The following is a 24,842-nucleotide window of genomic DNA, read 5'->3' on the forward strand; positions in this document are numbered from 1 at the left end:
GTTTACAGAAAAAGCGTAAAAAGACAAAGCATTCACCCGCTTTTTCTTTTTAAGTTTTATTTGTACTCCAAAAAAATTCTAATTGTACACGCTAAAAACCCAATATTAATTTAATTCAAATGTTAATTTATCAAACATTTGAGGCAGTCATTTGGATCAAAAAAATTAACAAGTAAAAATTCTTTGAGTCATTCGTCGTGTTAAAAAAATTTGTTTACTATAAGAAAATAAAGTTTTGGAAAAAAAGTCTTTGGTACATATATTGTAATACTGAAGATGAAGTTTCACCTACATTAGCCCACTACATAATTTTAATTGGATCTTACAACACCGTAATTTTATTATCTTTCTGCCCTCCCCGTTTTATGCATATATATATATATATATATATATATATATATATATATATATATATATATATATATATATATATATATATATATATATATATTTGTATTTAAGGTTATTATATTTCTTATATTTCATAAAGAGATCAATTTATAAAAAATTTAAAGTATAAAAAAGGATTTTATAATGGTAATAAGTTTTTCTTTTTTCTGGCATTAGCTTTTTTTGGCGTGTTGTCGGATAAAATTCTTCACTGTAACTGTGACAACAAGTTGTAAATTCTTTTTTTTTTTGTAAAAACGTGAAAATACAATATAAAAAAACTTTTTATATTGTAGTTTTTTGTTTTTCAAGGTGTCCTAAATCCTAAAATATTTATTCAACATGACAAAAGGATATTCATCTTTTCTTGTATCTCTTACTATGTTACAATTGCACAGTTTTTAACCTGATTTTTGGAAAGTGCAATATTTTATTTCATGGTATTTACCAAACACATTTTTGTTTTTCTCGTTTATTATATTTTTGTTTGGATTTTTTCTTAGTGAGGTGTGTCTTGTGAAAATATTTCGCAATAACGTTTATTACGAACGCTTATCTCACTCAGTCACGTTCTGAAACCCATTTGGTGTAAACACAAAAAACAAAGTAAACAGTTAAAAAAAAAATTCCTAGAATAACGAAAACAAATGTTATTTATTATTAAATAAGTTCTTTTATGCATTTTAATATGATTTACTTCTGATTTATTTCGCTTTTGTTTTCTACTTGTGTTAAAAGAGTTTTTGAATTTCAATAAAAATAAATTAATAGAAAATCTTCCATTGAGATTAACTTTTAGATTATTCGATGTAAATTGTGCTGGCATATTATTATTTTAGTTATCTTACCTTGTACACAAAATTTAAAGACCAATTTTATCGTTTTTATTTTTGAATTGTTTTAAGTTATCTGTTTTTAAAAATTTTTTAAAGGTTTATGCACCTTCATAAAAAAATGAGATAAGCGCTATGATAAAAAAAAGTCTGATTCGGTTTGAATTATGCAAGTGAGTTACGCAATAATAATTACTACTTAGGAAAAGTTTAACTAGTTTGCGATTTTAGTGTGTATGTGATTTGAAAAAAGGTAAGCTCATAAATAAGCCATGTTTGTGCGAACTGGAACCGTCAAAATTTCAAGGACTCTTTCTAATGCCTCTCAAAATTCTCCTGAAAAAAAGTTGTTCAATCAGCAAAAAAAAAAAAAAGAAAGTTTTCAATGTAGCTTTTTAGCGCATCATATTAATGCTATCCGCATTGGAGGTTTAGTTCTTCATCAACAAAGAGTAAAAATATGTGTTCGAGGTACACTTTTCGAAACGTTTGAAAGTACTCTTGGAAATTTCCCAAATACATTACTTGGAAATATTTCAAAAAGAAACACTTACTTTGACGAATTACGCGGTGCTTACGTCTTTGATAGATGCGTTAACTCATTCGATGCCGTATTATTTTACTACCAATCAAAAGGAACTCTTGCTAAACCACCCTTAGTAACAAGAGAACAGTTTTATGAGGAACTCAACTTTTATGAGATTGATGGAGTAATAGATGAACGGCACATGGAAGATTTATATTTTTTAAAACAAAACGACAAAAAAAATGGGGAACTACCTAAAGGGTGTTTTCGCTCAACTGTGTGGAAATTTGTAAACTTCTTCAATGATAACTTTATCCAAACAGCTTACACATATGTTAATTTGCTAATAACTTTGCTTTCTATTACTGCCTTCTGTTTAGAAACTGAACCATCATTGCAGTTTGCCAAGATTTGGATTTATATAGAAATAGGAACAGGAATCTTTTTTGGTATTGAATTTATCTTCTTTGTTTACTCGTGTCCAAACATCTTCCAGTTAAGGCGTTCTTTAAATGTACTGATCGACTTAGCTTCAGTTATTGTTAACGTGGTTTACATTATCCTTTACTTTTTGGTTGGTAATAAGGTGGCTGTATTGATACGATTTTTTAGGGTAATACGCGTTTTCAAGCTAACAAAGTTTAGTATGGCGTTGAGGCTGTTTATTTATACGCTATATAAATGCAGTAATTTTCTTCAGATTATATTAGTGACTGGGGGGACTTTGAGCTTTGCATTTGCCGCTTTTATTTTTATATTAGAAAATCAGTTTAACAAATATAAGGAAGAAAGCGCTTTCAGAAGTATTTTCGATGCCATGTGGTATGCTGTTATTTCAGCAACTGGTGTTGGTTATGGAGATATACATCCAACCACTGCTTTAGGAAAGGTTTGCGGTGCATTTTTATTAGTTACAGGCATTTTGCTATTTTGTCTACCCCAGCCTGTCTTAGTGAACCAATTTATTTCGGTTTATTACTTACCAGAAATAATGTGCAACAAAGAAACTTTAAGAAAAAATGCCATCATGAAGATGAGGCAAGCAATGCTTGGAGAGGTGTAATATCACGTAAAATATTTAAATTTATCAGTGAAAAAGTGAAACAAACATTATTAAGTTGAAAAACCAATTTAAAAAAAAAGTTATTTATGAGTTGTTCTGCAAATTTCATATTAATAAAAATGAAAGAGAAGATTTTTGTTGAAAATGTTTTTTTACATTATTTCAGCAATATTTATATATCTGTATCAATAAAAATGTATAAAAGTATACAATTTATATTAAATATTAAGCGTAATTGTATTATGAGGAATAATGCTTCAATTTTTGGAGAAAAATATATATCTTGTGGCGCAAGAACATGTTGCATGTAGAACAATTTCCATGTATTTCTTCAAAGGGCAGAGTTAATCTTTCTCCCTCCCTCTTAATAACCTAAGTAAAATTTGGAATCGGTACTTTTAATTAAACAAGTTACGTTTGAAAATATCAAGGTTTTTTTTTATAGCACTTATTATTGAAGGAAGTGTCCATTTATTTTTGTCCGTGTATTTTTGCTTTGTACTGAGGGGATTCGGCATTTTTGAAGTTTTTCAAACATCATTAAAATTGTGGCGTATGGCGTACACCCATTAATAGTTCAATAATTGCAAAAACTGCATTTACTTAGTATACACTAGATTTAAAAAAAAAATTTATAATAAATTGCTGCTTATTTGTCAATAAATAATTAGATAAAAAATAAAGTTTTATATGTAATTAGATAAAAAATAAAGTTTTATATGTAATTTCTTTTTTCAACTCGCGTTTTTAGCAATATAAAAAGTAGTTTTTTCTTTCAGAAATGACAAAAAATTAAATACTACACAAGTAAAAGAACAAATAGTATCACAAAAGTACCCTAATGAAAATATTTGGAACGAAATTCACCAAACTTAAATAAAAAAAATAAAAAAAAATTTATCTCGTAAGAAAGATATTAAAGTAAACAAAGTAATGACGTTATGAACTTAGCAGAGAATAGAGTAAATTTAAAGAATCAAAAATATTGCTTCATAAAATATTATAAGATATAATGCTTCAAAAAAATAAAAAAATAAAAAAATTGATTTAAAGACAAACTTTCAGATTTAAAGACAAACTTTCAGATTTGATGGTTCTAAAAAAAAGAATATCTTGGACAAAGTTTTTTTTAATGAAGCACTGAACTCGGAAAAAAAAAGACTTTCAAGTATCGAGAGCACACAGAACAGGAAGAACACATAACACAAAGAAAGAAGAGAAATCGTGAGCAAATCTGAAACTTAAAAGACAAAGAAACAGTTTTAGAAAAACATAAAAGTCTTAAGTTGCGGAATAAAAAAAAATACGTATATGAAGATTTTAGTCAGCAAACAACCGAAAAAAGGAAGAACTTCGAGCTGAGGGTAAGTATCCTAAGGTACTATGCAACAAATCCATTACTTAAAAAATTGAAATAAGAAATTATTTTTCAAAATTGCTTCAAAATTAAAAAATAAAACGGATGACTACTTATAAAAAGAGTTTAAAAGAAAAAAGAATTCCGGTAAATTTGCAATGAAATTGTACAACATTTAAAAAACGGAGAATTATATAATCATTTGGGCTTTATAGAATCGAGATGTCTCCACTAACATTAAATAAGTACCTTTTTATTTATCTTTTTTTATTTCGTATTAACATTACATTTTAAAATGGATGATAAGTTAATAGTTATTTTGGGATAAAAACGTCACACATTGTGATAATGACGCCTTCGCTCACAATTAAACATTAGAAAGCAATGCCGATTCAATTTTTGGTTCCATGCTCTATCTCCGTCATTTTATGCTCTCCATCATTTCATGCTCTATCTTCATTAAAAAGTTTTAAATAATTAATATTCGGAGTATAAATAAAGGTTTTGAAAAATCACGATTTCAAAATAATTTGTCTCACCGAGATAGTGTAAATTTAACAAGCATAGTTTACAAATAAAAAACAACGTATCAGTTTATCAGCCATGAGACCTCCGTGCTGATTGACGATTTTATATAACTCCATTAATTTTGTTCACGTAATGATCTCAATGTAAATGAAAAAGATTGTGAGTCATTGTAAACAAAAACTAATATTTATAATTGTTAATGCTATTTATAGAGAAACAGCGTGTAGTTTAAAAAATTTAAAAGCTTAATACGTATTTTTCTAACCTTAGTCAATAAAACAAAATAAAAACAGGTTGTCGGCGGCCTGAATATTACTCTTCTGAACTATGCGTCAACACTCTTATGAAAAATAACCTTAATTTAAGATTAACCAAACCAACAAAAAGCGCGAAAAGTTTTTCTTCTCGATAAGACATTTGCTAATAAATTTTACTCGATAAGAGATTTGCTAATAAATATTTAAAAAACTGCTTTCGTACAAAAGAGGTATAATAGACTAGCTGTAGAAAGAATGAAGCCGAAAATGGCTTTAAATTGTGTTATAGCCTTTGAAGTTTAAATATTCCAGCAGCAAGTCAAAATGGCGCTTTACCGGCGAAAAAGGAAAAATTTTGAAATGCAGTTTGTAAGCTTAGAAAGTTGTAATTGAAGTGGATTATTCTATTAAAAGTTGACTAGATAATTTTTTAATAACTGTTCAAACTTTTAAGAAGCAATCACAACAAAAATCACTATCCATAAAGTAATCGTTTTTTGTATATCTAAGCATAGATATCAAAGTTTTAGACAAAACTTTGATAGGTTTAAACCTTATCTTTTGCTTTTTTGGCAAGCGACTTATTAAATCCCTCCAGGATTTTACTCTGTGTTGTAGTACTTTTTGCCGGATTAAAAGACAGATATTTAAATAAACATTTTAAATATTGGAATATAAATTGCCAGTTTGTAAATCCGGCGAAAATGCCAAACTACACATTAATTAAATCAAATTTAATTTTAATAACTACAAACTAACTTTAAATCAGTATCTATATCAGTGTCTACCAATTTTTCAGAACTTTTATCTTTTATATGCAACGCTTTGATTGCTTATGAGGTTTTGAAACAATATCATAGCCTATGACTCATAGGATATTCGATGATTCATAGGATAGTTTTTTTAAAGGTGGAATGTGATTGTTAAGCTTTAAGTTATAATAGTTAGGTGGAATTTCATTGAAAATTATGCTACTACAAAGACGGTTCCGTAAAAAATGACAGTTTTACTTTTTCTTCCTCTTTGGTTTAAAGTAAAAATAAGAAAATGGAAAATATGTTCAAATTCTCTCCCAAAAAATTAAACTCGATGTTTGTTTTTTTTTAAGATTATTCACCTCCCCAAGGCCCGAGGGGGCCACTACAGTCGAGGAGGCTACTCTTTTTTTTTTTGTGTTTTTTTTGTGTTTTTTTTTTAGTTGTTATTTGTGGTGCAACTCTCTCTCAACTCTTTAACTCCGAAACACGAACCTTGCCGAGCAAGGTCGCTGCGCGGAGAAACTAAGTTGAGCGCGGTACTTCCAGGGACGTGGTGGGAGTCGAACTCCGAACCTCTGCTTACAAAGTCGAACTCCGAACCTCTTGCTTACAAAGCGAGCGCTCTTACCACTATACCACTACCGCATCATCAAGCGCTCTTCAATAGTCAAGAATTCAATAGTTTTTTTAAGATTATTGGCTGATAAGAGTTTTATCACAAAAAATTATATTAATGGTTTTTAAGAGCCTATAGATATTTGTTTATATTGATGATTTATTTTGAATTTTGTTTTTTGATGAATTTAAGGGAGAAATAATATGAGTGCAATTGAGCTTCTTTGTGAAAATAAATTTGATAAAAACATCGATAAACCAACACGGATCTTATTCCACAAGTATTCTAGATGATCACAGGATCTTATTATGAACCCCATTACAATCTATATCACATCAAAAATAGAATATCTTTCATAATCTGTATAATAAACAAGTTAATGTATAAATCAAAACAATTAAAATACTTAAAATAGATAAGCCAATTTTACAGAATACGATAGATAAGTATATTTTATAAATTGAGCTCATTTTAAAGAAAAATTATTATTAGATAAAACTATTTTATTGTAAAGAATTGAACCACGATAAGAAATATAAAACTGGTCATTTTTAGTTGGGCAAAATGGTTCTTGGATATTTTAACTAAAACAAAGACTATATTTGTTTTTAGATTTCAAATTATAAAGATAAAGTGGGTGGTCAAATTATTAGTGCCACTATAATTTTTTACTAATTTTTAAGTTTAAACTACTTGAATGATTAAATACATATCTTGTAGTTATTTTTTTTTATTATTATTATTAAAGGGCTTCATTTGAAATATAAAATAACGTAATTACTTCTTCATAGCTATTTATTTTTTTTATAAAAAGTTTTAAAATAACAAATAAGGCAATAATCTTGATATTTTGCAATGCAACCTTTTGCTACAACAACGGCTTCCAGGCTTCAGGGCATGCTTTCTATGCAGACTTTTGCTATGTCTTGGAGTCTATGTTATGCCATTATTGTTATGCCATTCTCTAATAAGGGTTTCTATCAATTGCTTCTTGGTAGTGATGATCTCTTTTAAAATTTTCCGTTTTGCAAACTCTATAAGCGTTCGCATTTTTTAATTATGGGATTCATGTCAGGTGAATTACCCAGCCAAGGCAAAATGAGCACATTTTTCCAGTTAGGAATGCTGTAACACTCTTAGTCTTATAGCACGGTGCCGAGTCATGCATGAACATATACATTTCATTATCAGGGAATTATTCTTGGACCTGGGGCAGAAGCCTGTATTCCAGTACTTGCTTGTACTGGCTCATGGTCCCTTCCACAATGTAGAGGAAGCCCATACCCATGGCTAATATGACAGACCACACCATTACACTCACGGAATGTTTAACTTTTTCCATAAGGCAGTCCTGGTAGAATTTTTCTTTTGGGCTGCGTCGGACAAATTAGCTTTTGTTCACCCGGATTTGAAATGTTGATACGTCCAAAAATACTTTTTTTCTTCTGTTTTTAAGATAGATGCCCTTAATTTTAATAAAATAATGATTTATTAACCATATCTAATTAAAGTATTAACCAATACTTACGTTTCGATATTCCTAAACTCAAAAAACTTTCAAAAAATTGTTCCAAAAATGAACAATTGAACTCAATTTTGAACTAACTCCAACCACACTTTTCAACAATTGACAGCTAAATGAGTAATAAGCTAACTTTTTGACAAATATGGTGGGCTTGTATTTTTACTATTTAAAAACAATAATAATAATATCAGTATCTAAAATACACAAGAGAAATTATTTAAAAAAAATATATTCGCTCGCAAAATTCGTTCAACTTAAAAACTAGCAAAAAAGTAAATTGTCACTTTTAATTTGACCACCCACTCTCTCTCTCTCTCTCTCTCTCTCTCTCTCTCTCTCTCTTTATATATATATATATATATATATATATATATATATATATATATATATATATATATATATATATATATATATATATATATATATATATATATATATATATATATATATATATATATATATATATATATATATATATACACACTTAGTGATATATTTTCTTTACATTAAAATATAAAACATAAAATAGGTCAATAAATAGGTCAGGCTATATGTTCGAATTTCCATTTTTTTAGAGGTTGAGCAAAAAAGTATTTATTATGTTTTATCGATATTTAAATCTATTTTAATAAAACCAATCTATTTTTTTTTTAAATGAATAAGAAATACTTTCAGTTCATCTGTCATATTATTAAAAAGTATTTTTATATCTACAAGTGATTCGGATAAATTCGTGTCAGCATCATCAAAAAAGTCGTTAAATTAGAATCGTTATTAAAATCATTTATGTATATTAAAAAGTGACCAAAGTATGAATTCTAGGGGGTACACCACATGTTATATTAGTTAATCATTGGGCCGAAGATTCCTTGTTATAGACAAAATGTTTACGATTCCTAACATTTTGAACCAAGTTTAGGTTTTATTTCTCATATAAGATATTCTATTAAAAAAGCTTTCAACAAATCAATGAATATGCCAATTATAAACTGAGAGTTTTTATAGGAATTAGCGACACTGTGCGTTACTTGATGAATAACATGTTTAGTAGAATTATTTCCTTTAAAACCAAATTGATTTTTATGAAGAAGTTTATTTTTAATAATATGATTTGTTATGTTAGTACGGTCACCCGTTTTAAAGATTGGCGTTAGTTTTGCTATTTTCAAACTATTTGAGAAAGGACTTTGAGCTTTAAAAAAGATGCTTTAATCACAACAAAAGAGTCAATTAAAATATTCCCATTCATTTATTTGTACTTTATTTCTTTTTAATGCTTCAAATGCCATTTAAAGTTCATTATAAGTTAGATTTCAAAAATCTTATATAATAGGCTTTTTCTTATTGCTGACAAAAACCTGTTGAATTAGGCGGTGATTTAATTAGAGTTGTGAACTAATTTACTTTCAATTTTTATTGCGGTCGGCAGTGTGTGCTTATCTTATGTTTACCAATAATTTTTTTTATCATTTGCCAAACTCGCTACGAATTATGTTAGCAAGTCAAAATAGTAATTTTTTGTGGCTTTTTTTCTGAGTTTTTCAAATAGATTTTTTTATAGACTGTGTTGTTATTTTTATCTGATTTAGTTTTAAGATATTAAACGATATTTAAAGTTATTGCATTTTTTTTGAGGATTTTTTAATTCCTTTGAGTATTCAAGGACTAGATATGTCTTTGCGTTTATAAATATTTCACGTAAAGGAAAATTCGCGTCGCAGATATGGAATAGCATGAAGAAAACCGAAACAATAGCTTATTTTTCGATAAGCAAAAAATCTAAATATGGTAAATAAAAATTTGAATATGGTAAAATCCTTTAAACTTGTAATATAAAATGAAGTTTTGAAAATTTTAACAACTTTTTCTAAATAAACATTAGATTCTATATCTTAGTTTTTATTTGTCATAGTTGTTAGTTTTGTTTTGTTTGTTTGTCTTTATATTTAAATGCGATTATAACGGAACAATATAACAGAGATTCTCGATGTATTTGAATGACGATCACTAAACCTATTTTGATATTATTCTTCACTTTTATTAATTTTAATGTAAATATTTATGAAAGTTTTTATATTTTAAATTATAATTGTCTAATATTGAGAAAGTCAGAATAAAAAGATCCTAAATAAAAAATGCTTTTGTTTTTCGATATGTTGTTGAATAGTAACATTGAAAAACCACGATGTTGCAATTACTACTTTTTGGATTTTTGCTAAAAATTGTTGTTTTCAGATGTTATGAACCAGGTTTTTTTTATCTTATTGTATTTTACCAACTGGCACCTTCAAACATCTGTCATATTCTTGTATGTTAAACAGTAAGTGATAAACATTTGTTTGCTTTAATTTAAGACTTTGGATTTTAACTAGATGTAGTTGATAGACAATGAAAACTCGGTGAATTTTTTATTTTTTATAGCAATATGTTATAAACAATCAAAAATTAAAAACTGTTTAACAAAATAATTTACAAGAGTTAAAAAATTTGTTTGTTTTATTTTAAACGCTTTATTTACACACAAAAAAACTAGTCCTTTCATATAAACCATGATTACAGTTTTTCTAAATCGTAATAACATCTGTCATTGTAGATTTTTTTATTGTTTATATTTCTTTAGCAAATTTAAGTGACGTTATACAAGCAACTTATAAAAAGCTACTAACAAATTGCAGTATTTTTATGCCTCGATAAAGTTTTCTAAAATTGTGTGTGTACGTGATTGAAATCAAAATGATGTAAATATAAGTTTTACAAAACAATGCATTAAAAAAACCATAGGAGTTAGCCATACTTTTAACAAATGAATTGAAACTTTAAATTGAAATTACATAAACTTTTTTTTTTTTGTAACTTTTTTAGAATTCATTTATTTCACAAAGTTAAACTTTATTTATCAAGTTTCTAAGTATTCTGCTAAAAGCTTAGTCATTCTTGAGACAAACTTCCAGTCTCTTTGACGAATGGAAATTTGTCAGGGCTTTTGCTATTGGCCCAAGCTAGTTTGGTGATAATAGGATGGAATTTGACAGTAATGACTTTTTTTGGTTTTTAATACAGAATTTCAAGGTGTTTAGAGCTGTTGAAAATTTGAGCTCAGTATTAATGAATATGGGCGCTGGTGGAACATGATTGCTGGAGGACTAAAATTGCGCAACCGTTGAAAGTTGATTGAGGTAAGTTAGGAGAAACTTAATTGTAGATAATGTAAATCAGAATTTTGTCAGCATATTTTTTTAGTTTTCGGTGGGAGGTAAGCGTTTAGGATTTAGGAAAAAGAAAGAATGAATTCGATTGAACTAGAACACTACCCCGAAGTACTCTGGTCGGTGGCGGACTGACTTTTGACTATTTTACCAGTCAGGCAAATGGTTAAGGGGCCCTCCTAACATACATATATTGCAAAGACAACCCGTTTCCTAACTTTATAAAAAATTAGCCATAGTATGAAGACTGAAATCACAAACAATTTATAATGAATTGAAAAAGTACAGAGTGTTGTGCAAAGTACAGCAATAATTATTTTTTATGCAGCTTTCTCAATTCAGAAGACGAAGACGCATATCTTTGAATAATTGTGTTATACTCAAAGCTATTGAATAGACTTTTCTTGACAGACATCAACATATACGACTCCATGTGGTTATTTGGCAAAACTTCGCCATCTTGTAGTAATTAAATTCAAGTTTGAAAACGATTTTTCCCGTTTGAAATTTGTTCGAAAAATAATGAAGATAATTTTATTAAAGTCATAAAATGTCATTGATTTTTGTCATTAAGTCTATATGCAGTGGTAGTAAACGACCGGGGCTTTGGCCGGGGCTAGCATTAATATTTATGACCGGGGCTGCATTAATATTAATAGATCCTATAAAAGTATTGTTTTTAATTATAACTGATATCATAAATTTTAATTAAAAATAACATTTTTATAGGATCTATCAATATTTATGCAGCCCTGGTCATAAACCTGGCCCCGGGCGCGGCTATGTGTTATCAAACCTAGCTTCGGCCAAAGCCCCGGTCGTTTACTATGCAGTGGTCACACTATTTCAAAAATTCTCAGATAGGTAAAGGCATTCAAAATGATGTCAAGTTTCAGGAATGGCATGAGCAATCTCTTAGCTTCATGGTGCGTCTTTACATCAAAATTTTCTGCTTGACTTACTATACATGAAATCAAATTGAAAAACACTGTCAAAGAACAAACAACGCCGACCACCTTGTTTTACCAATGAATTTTAATTTTTTGATTTTGTCCATTTCAATTTGTGTTTAAACAAGTTAATTTTTATTTTAAAAAGAAAATCTTCGGAGGTTTTTTTTTTTTTTTTTTTTTTTTACTTGTTTAACATATTTTGTTAAACAAGTAAAAAAAAAAAAAAAAAATGCACGTATACATAAAGATAACATAAAATAAATTATAATTTTTACTGGACTAACAACAAATTAATTTAAAGCAGATAAAGACTAAAAGAGAAAAGACAAAGATAATATTACGTTATCACAATCTTTAAATAGAACTACTTTGTAACAAGTTTAAAAAATATATCATAATGATAAAAAGCTCGTATAAAAAATAATAATGATAACTAAGTAAAATAAACAAAAATAATGTATAATAAATTATTTTAACTAATTCATTTTTGTTTCGTCAAAACAAAAATCAAATAAAGGAAAAAAGAAAAATTTTCTTATTATCAGATTTTAAAAATATATTTTTTTATTTGAAACTTAAATGAATTTAATGACATCACCATAAAACTGAAGCAATTTACAGTTAAGCACTAATTTTATTATAATTGTTACACTATGCAAAGTTTAACCTAGATGGTAATTTCAATCAAACTTTTCAGGGTTTTTTCAACTAAAAAAAATCAGGAAAATGAATTTAATAAGTTTTTTTAATTTTTAAAAGAGCAATCTATTAACTATACAATTAACATTAATAAGATAAGATAGTTGAAAAAATAATTCAAAAAATTTAATTATATAATCATAAAATGAGTTGCATATAAGTTTAATCGAGTTAAGGTTTAGAACATCAAAAATTAAAGAAAAAAAAAATACAAATTTAATATTTAAAGTGTTCTCCTTTGGCTCAATAGCAAATAAGAACTCGTCTCTGCATTGATTCGACTAATTTCATGCACATCTCATGTGGCGCCGTTAGCCAAAACTCGTTTAGAAGTTGCTTCAAATGCTCATAATTGAATTTGATGGTTTACTAATTGAGTACCAATCCATGACCAAATGTTGATATCTGATGAACTAGGGCACCAAAGCAACAGCCTGATCTTCTTTGTGTTAAACGAGTGTGTTACACTATGTGCTGTGTGTGTTGGAGTCCTGTCATGCTGGAAGATGTATTGCTTGCTTCTGCCATACAAATGCCTTATTGATGGAGTCAAACGTGTTTCAAGTGTGTTTTTGTAGGTCTATTGGTTGATACGGTCATTAAAGAGCTCACAAATAACAAGGCCTTTGTGCCTACTGATCCTTCACCACCAAATTGTTGTCCTGCCCGTAAGTAGCGTTTGTTATGTTTCTCAGTTGCAAATCATTTAACGTATATTTTTCATTTGCAGTTCACAACCTGAAAATTTGACTTATTGCTCCAAATTACTTTTGCCCAATCCTCTACTGCCCGATGCAAATTTGAACTATTTTCGTTTTTTGCGTTGATCCATGATTGACAGGATAGGCTTTCTTATTGCAATGTAAGATCCAATACTATTTTTTGATAATGTTCTTCTAACAAGTTCTCTGCTTATATTTTGATTAGAAAAGGATTGGTTAAATATTTGAGCTAGCTTTTTGTTGTTGATTTTTTCTACTGGTTCTGAATATGCTACTTTTGTTGCGGTCACTAAGCTTCAACGGTCTTCCAGAACGAGTCAACAACGTTACCTCTCAGCTCTTATGTTTTCCCTGTTTTTTGCACGGAAAATTCAGAAACACCCATAAGTTTACTAATTTCAGCGTTGTGATAAATTTTTGATTTGATCAGTCCAATAATTTGCCATTTGATCCCAGTAAACACACACACGTCAAAACAACGTTTCAACAAAACGTTCAGATTTGATCAATTATCCGTTTAGAATGAAATTCAGATTAACGTTTAGAACAAACGCCCATAAAACGTCTATATTCAAACGTATTTTAGACGTCTATTATAGGATTTTTAACGTATATAAAGCGTATAGATTTTGTTTAATTTGCGTTTAAATCTAGTCTAATTAACGTATATAAAGCGTTTAGATTTAGTCTAAGTAAACGTACATTAAACTTGTCTATTAGTTTCTTTAATTTTGTTAGGGTAAATTTAATTTAAGTTTTAAAACTAGTATAAGTTAAAATTACGTTATAACTTTTTAACTTTTTATAAGTAATAAGAGCTATATAAGGTCGTGAAATTTATAAATAGGATATAGTTATAAAAGTAATGAAATTTATAAATAAGATATAGTTATAAAAGACCTGGTCTTATTTTTTATATTAATATGTTTATTAACTTTTATACTATACTACGTATACTATACTTTTATTTTATAAAACTATTTATAAAGTTATAAACTTATATAAAACATTTTCATATAGTGGGTGTTTAGAGAAAAACTGTTTGTGCACTATACTTGTTTATGTTTAGATAATTTAAAAAAATTAAATGACCATGCTTTTGGTAGTGGAAATATTATATTATTAAATTTCTATCAAATATTTTTTAAATTTAATCTCATTAGCAGAAAGTAAAAGTTTACATTAAGATTAAGTCAAAGATTACTTATAAAATTAATAAACTCATAAACAAATATTTTGGATCACTGGTTTATGCATTATCAAAAATCTTCCTAGAATACCGTCTACCCTTGTTTATCGTGCACCTGTTTGTGCAACATCATCTTCTGCAATCGTATCCTGATCGTCTGATTTTGTAACCTGATTTGTAACCGCAAAAAACTAGAGTAAAATAGTCAGCATTTTAAATATAAACTCATAAATCAAAATTGGAATTACACTGAACAACTTTACATATAGAGGATTTTCTGAATGGAAGTTTCGGAAATTTCCTGTACCATCCATGTTTATTTTTGACATTTAAAATTTCGTAACGTCGCGCCATATTATATGCAGTGGATTTTACCAGCTCTGTTCTACCAATTTTCTTTAGCAAATGTAACTAAATTAAGCTAAAATGTATCTAAAATAAAAAAATAAAAAATTTACTTATTAAACCTCTTGATTAATGCAAAGATGAATACCTACTGTTACACAATCATACTAGCGCTAACGAAATGAATTTAAACTGCTTATAAAACTTACAAAAAAAGTTCTTGCAGCAGGACTTTCATAACGACAGACCAGCAACTTATATTTTTAACTATGACAATGTTGCAATCAATAATTTCTAAAACAACTTAGTCCATTAATTTGTTGGCATTTAGGAAGGTAGATTGTCGTGATAAGAGGTTTTTAACTTCCATGAATTAAAATGGCGCTACCGACACTTGTTTATTATTTATTAATCAGTCGTTTTGCTTTCAGTTGTTGTAAGGAAGTGAATCTTGAAAACGCATCTAAATTAGTTATTTAGCCAATAAAAAGTAATTTTTTTTATTTCGTTTTAATTATGCCTATTTAAACCGCGTGACTTAAGCTGTTATGTGAGTCTTCTGACCAATGGCTATATTACTATATTATAATATAATAAATGTTTATTAAACGTCGATCAAACGTTTAGAATAACAACTTATATTAGTCAATATTGTAAACATTTGATTGACGTTTAATAAACGGTTAAATTAAAAGATTTAAAGCGTAGATTTTAAATCTATGAATGTTTACGTTTAATTAAGGTCAATTAAAGGTTTACAATATTGACTAATGTAAGTCGACGTTTAGTAAACGTATATACGTCGATTTTTAGTCAATAATAAACGTTTTATCAATTTTTCGACCAATTTCGACTAAATATTGACCAATTCTGAACTAATCTGTGTTTACTGGGATGCTTTCTGACACAGCTTTTCTACCCATTTTCGAGCCAATTGAAGTTTAAAATATTGCAGTTATTCTTTAGATATACTTTAGCAATTAAAATATTTTTTTGTAACTTTAAAATTGTTTTTTTATTTAAGAATCATGCGTACTCGCTATATTTATCATTTAAAGCGGTAAAATAATAAAAGTATAATAATTAGTTATGAAGTATGAAAAATGTATGATTAACTCAATTAAACTTTTATGTCATCAGTAAAATACATTGTCTAACGTTCGTTTTGTTTTACGCAAGTACTGTAATATATGTGAATATTTTTTTCGTCTATTTTATCAATACAAGCATAAATAACAAAAAACAATAAAGATAAACTTAAAATCTAAATCCGTTGAATTTTAATTTTAGAAAAATTTATTTTTACACGTTATTATGAAAAACGCTACTTCGAAAAAACTTCTGTGTATTGCTGTATAGTTGTTATTTTTATTTGATCTTAGATCATAATTTTCATCTTGATTCATTTCAAACTTATTGTTGAAGTTTATTTGCAAGAGGGGTGTTGTAAAATCTATACATAAAAATTAGATGCTAATAGGTATTTATTTCAAATATATCCATCATTTTCATAACTTTCATTAGGGGTTTTGCATGTTCTCATTTGTGTTTAAAGTATATGATGTAGCAAGGGTGTTTTTGTAGCCTATAAATTTTATTTTATTAAGTTTTTTTGTTTGTGTATTTGCGTATGATATACTTGCATAGTTAATGAAATAGTGGATTAGCCCAAAATATGTTCATTTGAGACCTAAGATATTAACCTATGGTCAACTCGATACAAAAAAAAATGCAGACAGAAAATGATTTCTGAAAAGAAATGCAAACTAATCATTTTTGTCAGTACAACCACATCCAACTTTTGTCAGTACAACCACATCCAACTTTTGTCAGTACAACCACATTCAACTTTTGTCAGTACAACCACATTCAACTTTTGTCAGTACAACCACATTCAACTTTTGTCAGTACAACCACATTCAACTTTTGTCAGTACAACCACATTCAACTTTTGTCAGTACAACCACATTCAACTTTTGACTGTATATAATTTATATCAGGAAGCCAGGATAAATTTTCATCGACAAAAGTTTCTAAAAGTTTTATACTGGCTTGTTTTGTAATTATTGTAATATTTAAATGTATAACATGACCCAATATATATTTTATCGCTGTCGTGGCGCAATGGTTAGAGTTCTGGCTCAGAACCAAGAGGTTCGAGGTTCGACGCCAGTTCTAGCCCTTTAGGTGAGGGATGGCGCGAACTTCTTAATTAAATGCTTTGTGATAAGACCGTAAGGACTTCTGGGAGCACATAAAGTATCACAAAAAGGATAAACTAATAAAAATTCGTTTTTTTCAAAATAAAGTGAGAGTATATTTGCCTTAAACCAAATATTTACTTTATTTAACTTCATATCTACATCCGTATATAGATGTTTGACATTATTATTGATAAGAAATAAATTTATATCGTCTGCAAATATAATTGTTTAAATTTTGCATTACAAAGTCGTTAATATAAATAAAGAATAAGAGCGGGCCAAAAATTGGTCCCTGAGAAACTCGGCATACAACATTTAATGTTCCGGATTGTACATTATAAATATATTGCTTTCTATCTGTAAAATAACTTTTAATCCAGGAATAGGTTTTATTGTTTAATCCATAATGTTTAATTTTTTCTAAAAAAATACAATGGTCAACTGTGTCGAATGCTTTAGATAGATCTATAAAGACTCCTTTAGAAGGGACTGTAAAGACTCGAAAAGTAAATTTGTTATCATCAAAACCATCAGTTAAGTGATTTTTCTGAAATCCAAATTGGTTAGGGTAAAATAAGTTGTTTTTAGTACATTATTCGAATACTTAATTACAAACTAGGCGTTCAAGCAATTTTGAGTATACAGAAAATTGTGATATAGGTCTATAGCTTGCAATATACGAATGATCGTTGCACTTGTAAATTGTGATTTAGCTATTTTAAGAGCATCAGAGAAAATACCAATTTTCAATGAGAGTTTCAAAATATGATACAAAGGTTTGCTTAAGCTAGTTTTGTTAAAAATGCAAGAGATTGCTAGAGATTTTATCATATCCAGGAGATTTTTTTTATATAGAGTAATATGCTGTTTCTATTTCTTTATAGTTTAATTAACTGCGGTATAAAATTTTTTCATTTTAGGGTTTTAGGTAGATTTTAAGTGATTCTGATGTTTTAGATTCATATTGCCATTTTCTTATGTGACACTTTTATGAATGTTGCAACATTTTACAAAAGGTTAAAAATGAAACCGTCTGAATGCAGCAGCGGGTTATTTCTTTTACACCTAAGTTGAGAACATGACCATAACACTAAATATGTATATGTTGGTCTGCAGCTTCAGTAATTTTTGTTGTAGTATGTTAAAACGATTATGATAGTTTGAAGCACCATCAGTGCTATCTGATAGGCAGTATTGTAAATCAAAAGCAAGCAGCTGTAACAGTGGGATTGCTTGGGTTGGAGTCACGCAGTGCGGTAAACTTTTGGTGTCACCCCTCTAGACTTTCAATAACAGGGCTGACGACACGGGTTTCGAATTTCAATTAAAAAAAAAATAATTAAAAAAAAAAAAAGATCTTTAAATAAAAAGTTCGGGCATACAAAATACAATCTTTTAATCTTGAAAACGAAAGATTTTTGTGTGAAATGAAAAAAAGACAGAATATCAAAAAATCAAAGCCTGAAAATAATTAATTAGGCCAAACGCAAAAACAAAAAAATACAAGCATAAGCATATCTGTCATATTAAGAAGTCAAACATTCTTTGACCAGTACCATCGCAAGAGGACATTAGTATTGCTGGTGTACTCGGTGAGTTCGACTCAATATTATCACTACCTCGTGCTTGTAATATTGCTAACGTACTCTGTAAATTCGACTCGATATCTCCTAGACATTGTGGTTGTACTGACAAAAATTATGCGATTAATTTGCATTTCTTTGCAGAAACCATTTTTTCTGTTTGCAGTTTGTTTGTTTTTTTCTCGTTATTGTTGTTCCAGATTTTAGCATAATGATATGTGACCTGAATATTGAATACATTCAAAACAGTGGCGGATTAACTTACAAAGAAAAAATTTAAATCAAAATCGAAACTTAACCTCTTGTGTTTTTCCTTAAAAGCTAAAAATCAGTTTTAAAACTGTTTCCAACAATTTTAGAGTCGTGAAGATTTATGCAGTGTTAATTAAGTTAAACAAAAGAAATTCTATTGTTTTAGTTATATAATAAAATGCGTTTACTTTTGTAACTTTAAAATATTAGGAAACTTTCTTTGATTTTCTTTAAAACATTAAGATATTAGGAATACAACATTCGATTTCTTTAAGAAAACTGTTGTTATATTCCTTAAATTTTAATGTTCTTAATTCCAATTAAAATAGCTTGCTGATATATAGATGGGGTTGCCACCTCTCCCGAATTGCACGAGAGTCTCCCGGATTTCGATATCAACTCCCGTCTCCCGGAAGTAATTTGAAAAAACATCAAAATCTCCCGGAATGCGAAAATGTCCTAAAATTTTATGTTTTTTGCAGATAATGTACATGTTTTACGCATTAAAACACGATTCTCTAGCAAAACACGTACCAACAAGATGGTTATCCTTACTTCCAGGACTGGAAAGAATACTTCTGGTATGTTCTGCGTTGCGGTCATATTATGTATCAAAGGGAGAAAAAGAATGCCTCAAAGTAATATGGGATGCATTTCAAGATAACGAAATTGAATCCATTCCTAAATTGTAATGCTGTTTCTTACATAATGTTATGCAGGTCTTTTAAAGTGGTGTACTAACTTTAGAGTTGGATTAAACTATTAGTTCCAAGTTACATAAAATTATGGTTGTAATAAGAAAGAAAATTGCAGATCGTAAACAAAACAAATTTTATGGACATGCCGCTGCTCAATTCCTAAAAAGAATATCACAAGTGAAAAAATAAAAGTTTGAAAGAGACGTTAATGAATTTTACAGTATATGCTTAAATTACTTAGATAAATGGTACAACTTCCAGAATTCAGAATTTCAGAGCATAAGTATCTTAACTTTGAACAACCCAGTGGTCTAGAGCTTATTTGACCAACTAGCAGTTAAGTTTTGAATTGATGTAGATTAAAATAAATACTATGAAGACTACTGTATTCTGCGTAATGTCCAAACAGCACTGGTAGAGACCAGCACAAATGTGGTAGAGTAGTTTTTTTTACAAAATTCGCAGAAAAAAAGTGCGGTGAGGGTGGCGAGCTTTTCAAAGTAGTATCCTTCGTATTCTCCATACCTGTTTCAAATTTTTCATGGGAACAAACTTTCAGTGTGGTGAATTCTTTGTGGTCTAAAGAACGAAATCGTCTTGGACTTCGTGCCTTGCGAGCTGAGCTGCAAGTGTGTGAAAATATGAAGTACAAATGTTCATAGTTTTATGACTTTTTAACAAAGAAACCCAGATTGTTGGCTGCTGCAAGATCTGATCAGAGATATACTTTTAAACGCAAGTAGATTTCATGTTTAAATGAGATTATTAAAACCCTATTATAATGATTGTAATAACTTTATTCAATCAAGTACACAGATATAGCTGTATTGCGTATAATGTAAATAAAATATAATTACCAGCCCCAAAACCCCCAGCAGAGGCTCACTCACCGCTCGCTATGCCCCGCCCAATACGATCTCCCGGATTTAACCTAGCTAGAGGTGGCAGCCCTACATTTAGAAGATGTAAAGGCCAAGTGGACTAACCCTTCAATTTTTGGTTTATTATTATTGTGTTTCTGCATTAATTTACCGTATGTTGTCTACAAATCTTCAAAAACAGTTGTAAACTCATTGATTATGTTAAGACAAAACAAACTACATCGATTTTCTAATCACACTCTAAATGTGTTGAGGGCCGCTGGTTTTTTTTATTATTATTGATTAACATGACACTTAACTTTTAATAGCATATTATGCATGTTAAGCTGCGCAAAACCTGAAAATAACCATTGGATTTTTTTCCACAGTTCCTAACTAACTACGCAACTTTTTTTTTTTTTTTTTTTTCTTTCTCTGTTTTAATATAATATAAGATTTTACAACTTCGTAATATAAAATTTCAATAAATAAAATAAGTAAAACAGATAGGGGCTCAAAGAAGATGAGGATGACAGTACGTTATCGCAATCTTTTCATAGAGCCCCTATAACAAGATTTCAAAAAAATATCGTAATATGTTAATGCGTAATAAAATTTCAATAAAATATCGTAATAAAACGCGTAATTCGCTAATAAAATTGATAAGCAACCAACAAAAGTAGAAATAAAACAAAAACAGATTTATGAGAAATTATTCAAAGTATGATTAACCAAAAACATTTCTTATATTTTAAAAATTTCTTTTTTTGTTAAAAACTTGAAGGAACTTAACGAATTTACCGTGCCTTTGAATCCTTTTTGAAAAGTATTCCATACTTTTGGACCTCGATATAGAATGCTGTACTCTGAATATTTGTTTATTATCCGAGGCAGTTTATATGTGTTGGACATATTCGCTCTAAGATTATAGCTATCATTTTTATTTATTTTAAACTTGTTATTAAAGCTTATAGGAGAGATATTGTGATTATAACGATACATGAAAATTAAATGCTGGTAGATATTAATTTCAAACACATTCATCATTTTCATATCTTTCATTAAGGGCTTAGCGTGTTCACGCCTATTTTTTGAGTAAATGATTCTGCAGGCATGTTTTTGTAGACTATATCAAAAGCAACTAAATCAAAAAAGTAGATGAAGTTTCCAACTGAAATACATTTCAAATTTAGCGGGGTTCAAAACTGGATTTAAACAAAAATGCAGACAACGATGTCAAAGACATAAATTTTTATTTTTTTCCCCAGGTATAAAGATACTTTTTAAATTAATTCAATTCATTTTTTTTTTAATTTGAGGTCCAGATATGTTTAATATGATGACAATAAGTTTTTTTGTTTGCTATTACATCAGCATTATGCAAGTTCTTTTTGTAAAAAAAATTTGCATAATGCAGATATAATAGCAGTCGGACAATGATGATTAGACAATAGCAATTTTCTATTGATCAGGAAAGTAACTGTTATCTATAAGGCAGTTAAATAGGATATAGAGTGGTGGGGCAATTTCTAACCGAGCAAATTTGAGTAAAGGTGGGAAAAGATTATCTGGTCCTCTTTAGTTTGCTAAGTTGCTTGAAAATGCTATTACGGATAAAAATTGGTTTTGTAGACCAACGGATAAAAAACGGTTTTGTAGACGGATTTACCTAACGGTTAATGAACAACAAGAGGTTAGGTTTTTTCTTATTACAGAGCACCGCGGAAGTGCATTTAACTAGGAAGTTCACGCCTCCTTCCTTACCGTGACGCGAAAATATGTCCAGAGTTCGAACCTGGAAACTCCTGCTTCTAAAGCAAGTGCTCTAACCACTGCGTCACGGCCGCTTAAAAAAACAATTTTTAAAAAGAGAAATCGTTTCTGTAGGACATTTTTTTTTTAATTAAAAAAATATTAAAAAATAAATAAATTTTTATTAAAATTATTGTTGTTTGGATTTTGAAAACTTGAAAACTGATGTATGGGTTTTTGTTTAGCTAAGTTACGTTCGAGACCTAGCAATATGAGTTCCACGAAACCAAGAATGACGCAGTGTCTCAACTTCCCAATTTTTTGCGAATAAACAAAATCAGAAGAAAATCAAAACATAAGTTACCGATTCAACCTAAGATGGCTACTTATCAGGAGTTTATACATCAAAATGAAGATCGTGATGGTATTCGATTTAGTTGGAATGTTTGGCCATCAAGTAGACTTGAAGCTACAAGAATGGTATTGAAAATAGTTTTATTAGAAAAAATTTATTAACTGTTATAGGTTATACCTAATTGCACTCATACTTTTCTAAAAAAAAAAACGTATATATATATTTTTAATAGTAATATCAGTATTATTAACTAAATACAATCTTTCGAAGAGTTTCATCGATTAAGTAAACATTAATTGTAGTTATTTTGTAGAACTATAATTGTTTATATATATTATTATTATTAACAACAACAACAACAACAACAACATTTCTATCTTTAACCTTGATAATTAACTTTGTATTATCTGCATAAAGTTTCACGTTACATTCAAAGTTCTCTGCTAATTCATTAATGAATATTATAAATTAGGCCCGAATATCGATCCTTGTGGCACACCCTCATCTTTCAAAATCTACCTTTTACTCAATGTCTTTAATCTTTAAGGAAAGCTTCAAACCACATTAGCAGCTTACCGGTGATTACTAAATAATATTGATTGGATTACTAAGACTAAGTTGGTATGAAATATAGTCTAAAGCTTCAAGAAGATTTATTTTACATGACTTATTGTTGTAGTGGATAACTTATTTATTATTATTATTATTATTATTGTTATTATTATTATTATTACTGTTTACAAATCCATGTTGATAAAGGTGAAAAAAGGTTATTTACTAATCTACTATGCTTTCAAGTATCTTACTCTGTACTGAAGTCAACAAGAAGCGTAAAGCTTGCAGAACGTAATTTACTTCCATTTTTAAAAATAGGAGTAACATTAGCTGATCTCCATTTAATAGGTAGAAAACTGTATTGTAATAGCTAATTGCAAATATTTTTATAATAATAATAAATATTTTCTAAATATCTTAACCGGTCTACTGTGCACAAAAACTTATAATTTTTGAGTAATTGGCTTTAAAATATGAAAATTTAGCATTAAAAAAATGAAAAGTATTTCCTTGTTCCTAAAAATATATTTGTTTAAAAAAAATTTAAATTACAATGGTAGATGACCTTGTGAATTACTCCGAGAAAAGGTTCTGAATGTAGGTAATAATTTCATTTTTAGTGATATTTGATACGCAGCTAAATTTACTATGTAAAAGCTAAGTTTAATTATGTAAAAATTTTATTTTTCATTAACATCAACATTAACTAATTAAAGCAACCATTGCTTAGTATATCCATATTGGTAGGCAAGAGGTTGCTTAAAATTCTAATACAAGTAATTCTATATCAGATCACATAAAATTTATGAAATTTATAATCATGGACTTAATATTTTTTTCAAACTTGTTTGGCTATTGCATGTTACTAACAAGAATTTACACAAAAAATTTCACAAATTGTTGAATGGTTCCAGAGATATTTCAATTTTAATATTGACCTGGTTTTCCAAAATGACCTGGTTTACATAATATTTTGAAAAATTCTTTTCCTAAGTAAAATGACAAAAAACAAGGGCAAAAATTTAAAAATAAATATTTATAATGCTTTTTTGATGCAATTTGATGCAAATGTACTTAAAATGCTAAAATTTGAATTGAACATCCTTAGAAATCGCTAAAGCAATAATATATCCCAAATTTGGGGCCCAATATCTCAAAACACCCTAGTTAAATTTTTCTTTTGATTTTAATATTTTTAGTTACCTATAATCTTATGCGTCACAAATATCTCGAAAAACATCAGAAACAGAAACTATAATTTCAAAGAAGTATCACTTTTTCAATAAATTATTTTTAAAAAACTTTCTAATAGTATCTGATTAAGTATTAAATTTGACTCTTTAGAAGAAGAAAAATAAAACAATTATTTTATTTATGGAAAAAACAATTATGTTATCTATTATGTTTTACATAATTAGATATGAAAATTAATGATTTTAACTACTTAAAAACACATCCTTTTTTTGTTTTTATATAAAAATTGATCAAGTGTGATATTGATGTATTTCGTTTTTAAAGCTCAGTTATAGAACCACATTTATTTGTAAAATTAACAATTTGATATGTATGTATAAATAAAAATTAACAATATCTATCAGTGCAAAGCATCATACTAA

The 24,842-nt window shown here is 28.4% G+C and overlaps 2 protein-coding genes and 1 long non-coding RNA gene across 3 annotated transcripts in view; 2 read left to right on the plus strand and 1 right to left on the minus strand.

The window, feature by feature from the left end:
• The first annotated feature begins 1,097 nt into the window (after window positions 1-1,097).
• Window positions 1,098-3,499, plus strand: LOC100203137 (potassium voltage-gated channel subfamily A member 1). The gene has a single exon (XM_065804767.1). The coding sequence runs from the start codon at window positions 1,496-1,498 to the stop codon at window positions 2,810-2,812; it is 1,317 nt and encodes a 438-aa protein (XP_065660839.1). The 5' UTR covers window positions 1,098-1,495; the 3' UTR covers window positions 2,813-3,499.
• A 6,497-nt stretch (window positions 3,500-9,996) lies between these two features.
• Window positions 9,997-24,842, plus strand: part of LOC100210272 (protein transport protein Sec23B) — a 43,043-nt gene continuing 28,197 nt past the window's right edge. Inside the window, exons 1-2 of the mRNA XM_065804768.1 lie at window positions 9,997-10,173; window positions 22,562-22,796. Coding sequence (XP_065660840.1) covers window positions 22,695-22,796 — 102 coding nt within the window. The 5' untranslated portion in view covers window positions 9,997-10,173; window positions 22,562-22,694. The remainder of the gene's footprint in view (window positions 10,174-22,561; window positions 22,797-24,842) is intronic.
• On the minus strand, window positions 12,271-15,459 carry LOC136084570 (uncharacterized). Its single transcript, XR_010640644.1, has 2 exons — window positions 15,177-15,459; window positions 12,271-15,054 (listed from the first exon to the last, which is right to left on the minus strand). It is a non-coding gene; the product is annotated as an uncharacterized LOC136084570 (long non-coding RNA).

Source organism: Hydra vulgaris, chromosome 09 (assembly GCF_038396675.1).
Source record: "Hydra vulgaris chromosome 09, alternate assembly HydraT2T_AEP".
Classification (NCBI taxonomy): Eukaryota; Metazoa; Cnidaria; class Hydrozoa; order Anthoathecata; family Hydridae; genus Hydra; species Hydra vulgaris.